The following is an 11833-nucleotide window of genomic DNA, read 5'->3' on the forward strand; positions in this document are numbered from 1 at the left end:
AGGATGCGAGAGAAAGACTGGATGGGATGGTTGTCTCAGATGCCTCTTGCATGTCTCGAGAGATGACTGGCTCGTTGACGAGGTAAGGGGAGATGACAGGACTTTATTTGCACCGAAGCCACAATTCAAAAGTCACGGAACTATCTTCCTTTACGGTAGTAGGTGCGCCCGAACGCCCCGGACCCTGCCTAAAGGAAAAAGGGACTTTCGAATTTGCAGCCTTCCCACCAATCACACCGATCGCCGCATTAAAGCCGAAGCTCTACGGAATATGATTTGTCACTCTGGCTGCACTCGAGACTGCTTTTATCCAATTGGCCGATTCCTGGGGGCTCTGGTTTTGATTCCTGCTACGCATATACTTCTTTGCTTTTCTTTGCTCTGCGACCACCCGGTCCACTGGTAAGCGACCCTCCAGGGCATCTTACTGAGAACTTAGAAGCTGAATGCCTGGAGTGCGGAATCAACAGCTGCGAACCATGGTCGACAGTCGAAATGCCAATAGGGTTCGGCACCGATAGATCTCCAGCGAAATCAACTGACAACCCCATGAGATAGTCAATTGCTATGGCTGGGTGTCCACGCGGGGAAAGGTTCAGGCTGCCCTTTTAGCTTTATCAAGATCTAGGCTCAAAAGACTATGAGCAAGACTCTGAGCATACTTATCAGTCTGGCAATCTGAGGTTGTAGTGATCCAAGCATCACCATCTTCATATTTTCTTGATGCTTTCTAAGCTCGATCTCCTAGCGCTGGAAAATATGATTGACAACACATAATGGACCACGGTCTTAGACTCCTCTCTTATCCGGTCCCGGAAGCTTCACCCGATATAATGACCGTTATGAACATCGCCAATCAACCTGTCCTTGATGGCGTCGCACAACGAGATCTTCTAAGGAGTATCAGAGGTAGAGAGGCTTAATTGCTGCAACAAAGGGTGACTCTAGATGACGTAGGCAAACAACCCGCCAAGCACGTGCTGGAAGGTGTATCACAAAAAAAACTTATCTTTCAGCCACACATGAAAAGCTTGTCCTTAGCGTGCAGTGATGTCAGTCCATAATTCTCCAGGAACACCAGCTAATTATCTTAAGCACGAACTCAATGGCAAGAAGGGACCCTGACAAGACTTTTAAATCCAATGTCCATTATCTTTCAAGCAGTCTGGTTCAAAAAAATCCGGAGCCTGAGGCAGCCCTAACCTGTGCTGTTGGGGAGTGCACAAACTTCTGACATGCATGTGTTCCTCTCCCACTGTATGGATCTTACTTCTAGACTCTTCCTAAAACAGCCCCCAGTAGCAATTCTAAACTTAACTTGACCAGTTGGCCTATATCGATGGAGGAAAAATCTACCAACTAGTACCTGTTTTTTGTTATAAGCCCTGTACCACCAAACAACAGTTGCCAGTTTTTTAGCCCTTGTTCTCGGCGTTTCTGTGAATAGTGAATTTGAAGTTCAGGACTTCCAATGTGGCGTGAACAGGGAAGTGACGAAATGGCTGGTGGGGGTCATCTCTGGCTGTGAATGCACCGAGAGGTTTGGGAACAACACAAGACAGACTCTCTTTTCGCTTCTCCCTCCTTCCCTCCCTCCCTCCCACACTCACCCATCTTCACTCTTTTAATTCTTCCTCCTGAGCTTCTTCGCATTTTCTATTTTGCTTCTCACTATCCTGTCCTTTTGTCTCTCCTTTTGTCTCTGCAGACCATACCCAAGTATCTTGATACACCCGCATTGCCTTCCTCGCCCTCTCTTCTGTGTTGATCTTTGATTTCTCCCATCTTGACAACACGATCACGCTAGAATGGACATCAACCGTTGTGGACTGGGCGTCAAAGGTGGGATGACCTTCAGTGCTTGACTTCTCGGAGAGAGATACTGACTTGTTGTCGTACAGAGCCCGTGTTCCGTCTTCCTTCTGACCTCCTGGGGATCCAGGAGGACTTCTACAGCAATGGCATCGCCTTTTTGAAGGAGTGTGATGGGGCCAAATTGGGTCACCTGGCGAGCCAGCTTGGAGAAGTCGTCCGCCCTCGCAACGAAGAGAATAGCGGAACTGCCATCAGCAACATTCGTTTCGATCCTTCCCTGGAAGGCAAGGGCTATAGCTCTGAAGGTATGGCGCACCACTCCTCTGTGTTAGGTTATGGAAAAGCGAAGAGTGACGAGTACGATCCTACTAGAGCTCTACTTCCACACCGATCGTAGCGGTTGGGATGTCCCTCCCCGCATTCTTGTGTCTACCCTTAAGAGCAAGTCTGCCAACGGCGGCGCTTCCATTCTGGCCAACACTTCTCTCATCATCCAGGACATCAAGGAGCAGGGTGAGGATTTCTACAAGCTTCTGACCAGCGCAAAGCACTCCAGCTTCCGCTCGGACGATGACGTTTTTGTCCCCCGTCCCATCTACGACGAGGCCGCTGATCTATTCCGCTTCCGCTTTGATGATGGAATCCAGCTGTCAGCATCTCTTGTCGTCCACTATTCTCAGCTCCTTGAAACCATCTATCGCAACTCGTTTGCTGTCACCCTCCAGCAGGGACAGGGATACTTGCTGGACAACCACAAGTTTCTGCATGGTCGTACGTCCTTCACTGGAACCCGTGAGCTTCTGCGTGCTCTTGTCAACCTTCCTCCCCCTAAGACCGTGGTCACAATTCTGTTTGACATTGACGGAACACTGTGCCGCTCTGAGGAGATGAGCGTTGATGCCTTCTACTCATGCCTGACCGATATCGTGGGTAAGCCCATCACTCACGATAACACAACTGTATCCGTTCATGGTCGGACCGACCTCGGTCTGCTGCAAGACATCCTTGACTTCCACAAGGTCGAGTCCAAGACTTCGGTTATCGAGCGCTTCCTCGAGTCCCACCCCAAGTACCTTCAGGCCGCGGTCGAAGAGGGATTTACTTCAGTCGCTTGCACTGGCGCCAAGGAGACTCTGGAGTGGCTGGCCGAAAAGAAGCAGACTCTCGATTCTCCCACCCTGCGCATTGGACTGCTTACCGGCAACTCTCGCGCCAACGCACTCCTCAAGATTCGCACTGCCGGTATCGACACTGAGATCTTTGACCTGAGCATCTCTTCTTTCGGCGATATCCATATCGACCGCATTTCTCTCATCCAGGACTCCATGGCGAAGCTTCGTACTCGCGACGGTCCCGACCTCCACGAGAGCAAGGTTATCATCATGGGCGACACCCCTCTCGACATCGAGTGCGCTAAGGAGGCAGGCTGTGCCGTTGTCGCTGTTGCTAGTGGCAACTACAACATAGACGACCTCATCATGCTCGACCCCGACCATGCCTGCGCTAAGATCGATGAGTCGAAGGAGTACCTTGACTCCCACCTCAACCCCTCGGACGCGGCCCTCCCAACGAGAGCTAAAATGCCATGACTATGTCCCAATTTCCAGCTACCCCATGAGGCACAAAAGCTGGAAATAATCCTCAACTCTTACCCAAAACGTACAACGACAACCAACAAAAAAACAAAAGCATAAAAAAACTCGGAAATCAAACCCCAACAAAACACTTATGGAATTACTTGTCGACATAACTATCTTACACTGCCACATAACGATTAGTCACGAGCGCCTTTTTGCAAGTGTTTGGTGTTGTCTCCTTTTGATCGTTCTGCAGAATATACCCCATATGTACTTAGCTTCTTCTCTTCTCTGGCTTCATCTTTGTTTTTCGTTCAATATGTTTACTATGTATTTTTACCTTGGTGTTATGGTATCTTGATCTTCTCGATGGTAGATTAGATTAGCATTGGTGTGCCATGGTAGGATGGTCTACGGTCCAAACCCTTCGTCCTCACTGTCAACGCCCCCACCTACTAACCGACAACTTGGAAGACAAGACTGCATAGATTGTGATTTCAGTCAGGGATTTTGGTTTCGACCGCACAGCTCTTGTCATCCTGTATCTATCCTAGACAATAAAACGCTTCTCATCTTCGTTATCCTACTGGTTCTGTGGCTAGCAAACGTAACCCAGACTACCTTTTTCGGCAAATGAAGGCCTCCTTGCTACTTAATTGATTCCTTCGCTGTAGGGCCGTGAGCTCAGATTGGACAAGCTTTTAGAGTAATTCGCAAAGCGGTTGGCCCCGAATGGCCGGACCATCTAACCGTGTCGTATGTTGCTTACGTGCATATATACATTGGCATGGATCCCTGGCAGTGATAGTTCAGTGTATAAATTGTATTTACACCGCGGCCTCCGAAGCACCTATCGGATATCTAGGAATCTATTGAGGAGAGGATTTGTTTGTGCAAGTCATCAGACGCAAAGATGGGGTTGGGGCTGCTATATTTTAAACCTGAAGGGTGCTGGGTTGGTAGTACAGTGATTAAGCGAAGTGCCATGAGCTAGAAAATAGCGTCTGTCGTATCTGATCAAACCTTGAGCGCCAAACTAACAGACAAGACGAAACGGAATGAGCCTGCGGGGTTGGTTTGCCATGGATGGTAGCAAGGTTTCCCGACACTGGCCGAGGGAGTGGCTGAAGGCCCTCAGTGAAGAAGCAGTGAGCAGTGAGGTAGCTCTCCGAATCCATACCATCACCTGCTGATATTTATTCACCCATTGCGACATCCAGAATCATCAATCATTGGTATATTCTCTTCTTCGCTTAAGTCCGAACAAGCACACCAAGTTGACATTCACTTGCAGGTTTTAGACCATGGCCGATACAACTGTTGCAACCGTTGCAACTGCCCCGAGTCTATACTCGGCTTCTCCAATACAAACTTCCTTTTTCCACTGCGAACATTCAACTATAACGACTCACTCTCTTCCATACCCCTCTCGCCATCGCCGTCGCCGCGATGCTTTCGCCCACTGCGAGGATCTTCTTGATCGTAGCCCATGTCTCGCTCACGGGCCTGCTCCACGGTCTGGACACAGGTAGCTACCCCCCAACACCGGGAATGTTTTCCGTCCCTACGGCCACGGTCAAACACTAAGCTTTCTCAATAGGGTCAATCGGCGTGATTGCCCAAATGACGCAGTTCAAAGACTCCATCGAGCATCTCTCCTCCACGCAGCAAGGCATCTACGTCACATCGATCCTCCTCTCGTCCTCTGTTTCCTCCCTGACAAGCGGCCATGTTTCGGATCGCATTTCTCGCAAATACGGCATTTTACTCGGCGGAACGATCTCGTTACTCGGGACGATCCTCTCCGCAGTTTCGCCTAGTTTCGCCTAGTTTCGCTGTTCTTATCATCGCGCGTCTAGTCACGGGAATTGGAATGGGACAGGCGATCTCCGTGACGACGGTGTATGTTGTTGAGATTGCGCCGGTTAGTATCCGCGGTGTTGCGGCTTGCTTTTTGCAGACCTATGTCGTCATCGGGATTATGGCCGGCTATTTCATTTCATTTGGGTCGTCGAATATCAGCGGAAGCTCGTATGCGTGGCGCGTGCCGTTCATCATTCAAGCTGTTGTCGCGGCGCTTCTTTGCCTTGGTATGGTGCTTGTTCCGTTTTCACCGCGGTGGCTTGCGCAGGTTGGACGGGGCGATGAGGCAAAGGACGTGCTTTGCAAGCTGCGGTCTGTGTCGAAGGTCGAAGAGGAGTTTGATGAGATACGCCGGAGTTTGGACCCACAACAGCAACAGCAGACGGCGAGTATCAGGGAGATCTTCAACAAGCAGTATAGGAATCGGACTGCGCTGGGAACCTTTCTCATGTCATTCCAGCAGTTGACTGGGGTATGTATTTCTAAGCGCCCCTGCACCTAATTTGGGTAACATTAGGGCTAACCTGCATACTTCACTTACATAGATCGACGTCGTCCTCTACTACGCGCCGATCCTCTTCCAACAAGCCGGCTTCACATCCCAACGAGCCTCATTCCTCTCCTCCGGCGTCACGGGCATCGTCATGCTGGTCTGCACAATCCCCGCGCAAATCTGGGTCGACCGCTGGGGCCGTAGGAAACCGTTGATCTACGGCGGCGCGGCAATGGCACTCTGCTTCATCGTCATCGGCTCGCTTTACGCCCGGTTCGGCCGAATCCAAGAGAATGAAGTTACTCTAGGCTCGGACGCTGCGCAGTGGGTAGTCATCGTGCTGATCTACATCTTCGTTGCCAATTTCTCTTGGTCTTGGGCTGTGGTATGTTCTTCTCCTATTTTCCGAAAGCATCTCACCTGCCTATACCCTGCCTTTCCTCCAAGAGCACATGATCAAAACAATCTGCGGCCAAGCAGCATGCCAATCCTCCTCCGAGAACGTTCTCGAACCGGTCTACCACTTGTCTTATCGTGTGGCTGCCCTAGCCCATCCATCGCTCCATGACAAAAACTAATATACGTTCTGTCACTTCCAGGTCGGAAAAATCTACGCCACAGAAATAATCCCAACCCGGCTCCGCGCAAAAGTCTGCGCCGTCGAGCTCGTCGCAAATTGGGTCGTCAATTTCCTCGTCACGTTCACGGCACCGCTATTTCTGCGCGCCTCCCCGAGCGGACCGTACTTTCTCTACGGATTTTCGACGGTCCTCGCGGTTGTTGTTTGTGTGCTCATGCCTGAGACCAAGGGGCATAGCCTCGAGCATATTGAGCGGTTGTTTGAGAGTGGGCGTGACGGCGAAGGCGCGGATGCGGATAAGGTTTGCCGTCGCCGTCGCCGTCATCGTCGTCGCGGAAGCGGGAAGGGAGTTCCTGGTGGGGATGGCGTTGTGGATAGGAACGGGAACAAAGAAACGGTATCCGAGTCTGAGTCTGGGCAGAGCGGCGATAGGGGAGGTATTGAGATGAATCCTGGTCCGTCTTTGTCGTCTGGGCTAGGATCAGTCTAGGTGTGATTACTTGGACTTGGAGAACTTCGTGAGAATGTATCCCCAACGCCTCGTCGATGGCTCTTCCAGTTGATGAATAGGCAAGTTGTTACAAGAGGGTTTGGTTCTCTGTCGAACTCAAGGAATTGAGATGCGGGGCTTACCGTAGATTGCGAACCTTGAAACAATGGGCTAGAAGACATCGTGAATATATCGCTGGGAACAAAGTGCCCTACTCCGGAGTACATAGTAAGAATGACGTCGAAAACGGCCGCGAGCCTCGACTTCCGAGTCCCCGAGTCCCAATCACCTGTCAGACATAGACTCATCCAGGCCCTGAATTGACCTCAGATCTGGATCTGGATTTGAATAGAGCGCGGTGCCATCGTTCGCAGGCTAAGATGGTGATCGCCAACGAGCACCGGGGCCGCGGTTGGATACGAGGCCTGAACAAAGCACCGCGAACTTAGCGATGGCAATCATTCAGCCGCGAGCAGGGGATCCAGGCTGATTACGGAGTATTAGTGTTTGTACCACCAGATGTCGAAGTCAATATCTCCATGGAGATGACACTACTAAAATGTCAATGCGCAACCGTTGAAAAGGTCACGCTCAAAACATGGAACTGGTTGCTGTCTGACTCGGACAGGTCCACAATTCAGACGGGTGGTTTTCAGGGCTCGGGTTTCGGCTGTTCTCCGGCACGACCGCACGATGGATAAATCGAAACTAGTCTAGCAGACGATAAAATAACCGGCTCGGCGTTTCAGGATCCAAGACGGGGTGACGGCTCGAGAGACGCGGCGATCAACGGCGACTAGCGCGAGCGTCAGCTAGCCTTCCAAGTTCTTTTGAAGATCGCTGTGCACGAAGGAAGGTTTACGTAGGTTCTCCGTAGATAGAGTAGAAAGATGTGCCGCCCAAGGGACTTTTGGCCACGGCCACGAACCGCAAGCTTGTCAACAACTGCGATAAGAACTCTCGGCTTGGGTCAATAATTGAAGTTTCAGTTCATTTGTTGCACTAAGTTCCCGATTTTCGGCGCACGGGGCAACTGGTGATCCGACATGAAACGAAACAGTAGAAGTCGCGAACGATGGAGTGTTTGACAATATCTTTCCTGCAGAAACCCTTATTCTGAACGGTTTGGGGGACCTTGATCGATTGATGATCTTATCGGCTTGGTGCGTGAGTCGCTCAAGACGAAGAAGCTGAAGGAGACTCGAGTGATGGGGGTCAAAGAGTCTATCTCGAGTCCACGAGGATTCGAGGCTGCGAATTGGCCCAGCAGGACCCACTGACCTGTAAGCAACAGAAACCGAACTTTTGTTCGCCGCTGTGATGCAAAGAGTCATAAACTCCTGCCATCTTGGGGTCTCAGATTCGTAGGCCCTTACGGCATTGTGCATGTTATCGGTTCCACGCCTCAGCAGAGTATATTCGATTGGATCCCAGCCCCCGAGCGATGGATCAAGCCAAACGGCATCTTCTGAGGTGCGAAAAGTCAGACATAGCGTTTCGCACGAGATGAAGGAGACAGAGGGAAAGTACGGTACGCAATGACACGAATATGCACAGCGAAAGATTAGGACTTGGACGAGAGCTGAGGAGCGATGCTGAATGAGACAATTCGCCATCGCGCAACGAGCGACGAATGGACAGTCCAATTTCACGGATACAAAGAGCGTGGGAGGGGAGCCAGCAGCAGAAGCATGGGCTCATTTTCCAGGTTGTGACCCATCGCACACCCCAATTATCGGTCTCGCAGCCTCGTAGATACACGATCTTTGCCTTTTCCGTGCTAGCGAGATCGCTGCCTCGTACGCACCCAAGTTGCTGGGGCCGAGGCCGTTACGCAAAAGTCCGGTCGATACGTCGAACCTCGGGGGAATTGAATCTCGGAGGATTAATTGCGATGATGTTGTCATAATAAATGTACGATGTTGTGCTTCGGAGATCGCGTAGAGGAATCAACTGCCGTGCTTGTCGGTGTTGGAGGCAACCTGAGTAGTCCAGGAACGAGAAAAGGAGGATTTCGCGTGCAGCATACTGTCCAGTGAGCGATGGCCGACCGATGGAGACGAAATCAACAGCGACCGTGTATGGAGGAGGCCAAAGGGACGGAGGCAGTGCAGCTCCACGGCAGGAGCAATCTTGGACAACCAGAGAGCCGGGACCCAGCCGAGCTGATCCTCCCGTGCCAACCGTGCCAGTCTTAGGTCGGTCAAAGGAGGCTGTCGACCACTGTCGAGAGGTCCAGATCCAAGCTGCTTATCCCTGAACTGGTAAGAATCTGCCCACCAGCAACCTCCACTTCTGCCTCGACTCGATTCATATTACGGCTTCGATCTCCTTCTCCCCTCTCGTGCCTTCTCCGTCTTTCTTCTTCCTCTCCCACGTCTAGATACTACCTTCTCACTGTCTCCCTCTTTGTTTGTTTAGACCGCACTATTGCTTCAATTATTCCGCTTCAATTCTTCGCCTTCACTCTCAAAATTACGCGAATAAGCTTCGGCTTCTTTTTCTGTCCAGTGACACCAATCGCCGGACTTCTTCTGTTTGCTTTGACAGTGAACTCGACTGCTTGATTGCCTTGTCCAAATTCTGACGGTCTTTCTATTCGTGCGACTCGATCCACACGTCAATCCTCTCCTAGCATTTCTAGTGTCCGCTTCTTTCGCTCCGGTCAGTCCAGATATTGTCGTATTCATCGTCATTGCCAGATCGACCGCACAAAGAAAGTCAATTCGCAGCTGTCACTCTTCGACGTTCCGAGGCTCTTCTTTGGGACACCTCGGTACCTTTCGACTACCTGCCAGCCACCAAACGGACCGGTTCCCGTCCCTAGCAAATCCGTTCCACTTTTCGCCTCACGTTTGTTGATATTATTACGCCTCCTCGCGCCAAATAAAGAAAATCCAAAGGGATACACTCCTTCTCTCCCTGCCGCGTTGGCTGGTTGCTCCAATCTTTCTCCGGCCGCTGCTATTGGAGCTTCGATTCTCGAGGGGCAGATTCGTGCTATGAAGGGACATGTTACACACTAGCCGTCTCTGCGAACAGGCCCCGGTCCATTGATTGTCCTGCACACTCATCGTGTCGTACACACAACCTTCTTGGCTTCTCCCCAGCTTGGTTGATCCATCGCCCGGGCTCTTTTATACCTCCTCTTTATCGTACCTCTACCGTAACTAGTGGTCTCTAGAGCTTGATCGCATTGCTCTATTTTCGACCGTGTCCTCTTCGATCTCGAAAAAAGCTTTTGCCTACTTCTCGAACATCCTCCCACCATGATGGCTCATTCCGAAGAAAAGCTGGACCATCCTGATGGTTCCGCACTTACCTGGATCTTCGACCACATCCTTCGCTATCCAGGAACATACGAAATCCCTCTCCGAACAATGTATGCACTGAACTGCAACAATACGAGACAGCCAGTGCCCGGCACTCAACTTCCCGAGACAGCGTTTGCACGCCGACCGTCGTCCCCAAAATCTTCCGCCGCGGAGGATCTTCGAGCACAATTGACCCACCAAATCTCCCGACTACCATCCCAGCCTTGCTCGTTGCCGCCGAGCTTTGTTACTTCCTTTCTGCGTCGCTGCTTTTCACCCCAGCTCGAAGATGTCGACTTTCCCCAAGCCTTGACTGGCTTGGACTACCTCAGGGATCTCGAAAGTCGACGGAGGAAAGAGGTGGCAGCGGCTCTGGAGAGACTAGGTCTCCACCCAGACAGTTCCAAGCATGATCCGGAACTCTCCAAGAAATACCCGGGTGTAATGACTTGGATCGAATCTGTCAAAGCCAAGGGTACCAGGGTGGAAGCTCTCTACACGCAGATCTACATTGGATTGCGCCGATGGGTAAGAGCAACCACTGAAATTCTCTCACTGGCACATTGCTGACATACTTTTCATAGACCCTGCTGAATGAAATGCTCATGGAGCCCATGAACAAGGCGAACTGTATGGCTATGCTCAACACTCTCTTTCCCCCCGTCACCGAAGCTACTGTCACTCCCACACCGCACCTTACCCCCCACATTTTGAAGTCCCAACGAGACGGCTTCTTTCGATACATCTCGCACATCGAGAATAACGGCAAACATATCCTCGACAAGGTTATTTCTCAAGGCGCCCCCGAGGGCGAAAGCACTGGGTGGCCTCTTGTCCGCGACGCCCTTGACAAGTACCTTCGAACCACCAATGAAATCATTGACGAATGTGCAACGATTAACGGCCCCGCCAGCTTGGACGAGGGATTGGGGGCTACGTCGTCTCGAGGGCACAAAGGCCGGAAGGCCGATTCTGGTATTAGCTTTGGCTCAATACTGGGAGAAACAGCCCCACCTTCGATTGCTAGCAACATTAGCTCAGAGGGTCTCTCCGAGAAACCGCTGCCACCTTCACCGAGAGGACACAAACTGGGTGGCTCTACGCTCGAGCGGCTGGCCCGCGAGCTGCGGAAACTCGGTGATGGCGGCAAAGCCAAGGGTATCCGGAAGATGAAGTCCACCAACACGCTTGGCCGCACCGAGACAATGTCTTCCACAAATGAAGGATCCTTCTTTGAACTCGATGAACAAAAACGAAGCAGACTAGCCTGGGCGCACTCCAAGCATTCGAGTGGAAGCTCAGCACGATTTGACTAAATCTCAACGCAACCTACATTGGCGACCCTTGATTCATACAAAAGAACATGAACAAAAGTCTGGAGTTTGACACATTTGCCTGCGGAATTGGCTCTTCCGCTATCTTTGGCCAAGCCACTTGCATATGACGTGCTTGCTTTCTTTTTGCATCTTTGTTACTACTACGCGCCATAACCCCGCTCAGGTCGGGCAGGCAATCATGGATGGATTTCTTTACCTTGGGATGTCGGTGTACTGGGGGCGAATGTCCGGTGTTCATTGTTGGCGCAGGAGGCATTTTACTGTAACTGAGCTTGAACAAAACATGCTTGAAGCATTATCTGTGATTCAATTCCACAGAATTATGTATTATGATTGATGTGGCGTTAATATGATATGAAATTTT

At 51.1% G+C, this 11833-nt stretch overlaps 4 protein-coding genes across 4 annotated transcripts; 3 read left to right on the forward strand and 1 right to left on the reverse strand.

Moving 5' to 3' along the window:
• Positions 1-1808: 1808 nt before the first annotated feature.
• Positions 1809-3404, forward strand: BDW74DRAFT_187666 (uncharacterized protein; the record flags this gene model as incomplete). Its single annotated transcript, XM_073731539.1, has 3 exons — positions 1809-1842; positions 1902-2120; positions 2188-3404. 3 exons carry the CDS (start codon positions 1809-1811, stop codon positions 3402-3404), a joined length of 1470 nt encoding a protein of 489 aa, XP_073580153.1.
• Positions 3405-4841: 1437 nt separating this feature from the next.
• On the forward strand, positions 4842-6891 carry BDW74DRAFT_170145 (sugar porter family MFS transporter; the record flags this gene model as incomplete). The annotated part of the gene is made up of 6 exons (XM_073727114.1): positions 4842-4920; positions 4993-5211; positions 5252-5727; positions 5801-6133; positions 6348-6629; positions 6808-6891. The coding sequence occupies 6 exons, from the start codon at positions 4842-4844 to the stop codon at positions 6889-6891; spliced, it is 1473 nt and encodes a 490-aa protein (XP_073580154.1).
• A 747-nt stretch (positions 6892-7638) lies between these two features.
• On the reverse strand, positions 7639-8647 carry BDW74DRAFT_83456 (uncharacterized protein). The gene has a single exon (XM_073733845.1). The coding sequence runs from the start codon at positions 8432-8434 to the stop codon at positions 7757-7759; it is 678 nt and encodes a 225-aa protein (XP_073580155.1). The 5' UTR covers positions 8435-8647; the 3' UTR covers positions 7639-7756.
• Positions 8648-9990: 1343 nt separating this feature from the next.
• Positions 9991-11455, forward strand: BDW74DRAFT_83483 (uncharacterized protein). Its single transcript, XM_073733846.1, has 2 exons — positions 9991-10660; positions 10717-11455. The coding sequence occupies exons 1-2, from the start codon at positions 10088-10090 to the stop codon at positions 11446-11448; spliced, it is 1305 nt and encodes a 434-aa protein (XP_073580156.1). The 5' UTR covers positions 9991-10087; the 3' UTR covers positions 11449-11455.
• Positions 11456-11833: the final 378 nt, after the last annotated feature.

This window comes from Aspergillus multicolor (genome assembly GCF_047715735.1).
Source record: "Aspergillus multicolor strain CBS 133.54 unplaced genomic scaffold BDW74scaffold_30, whole genome shotgun sequence".
Taxonomy (NCBI): domain Eukaryota; kingdom Fungi; phylum Ascomycota; class Eurotiomycetes; order Eurotiales; family Aspergillaceae; genus Aspergillus; species Aspergillus multicolor.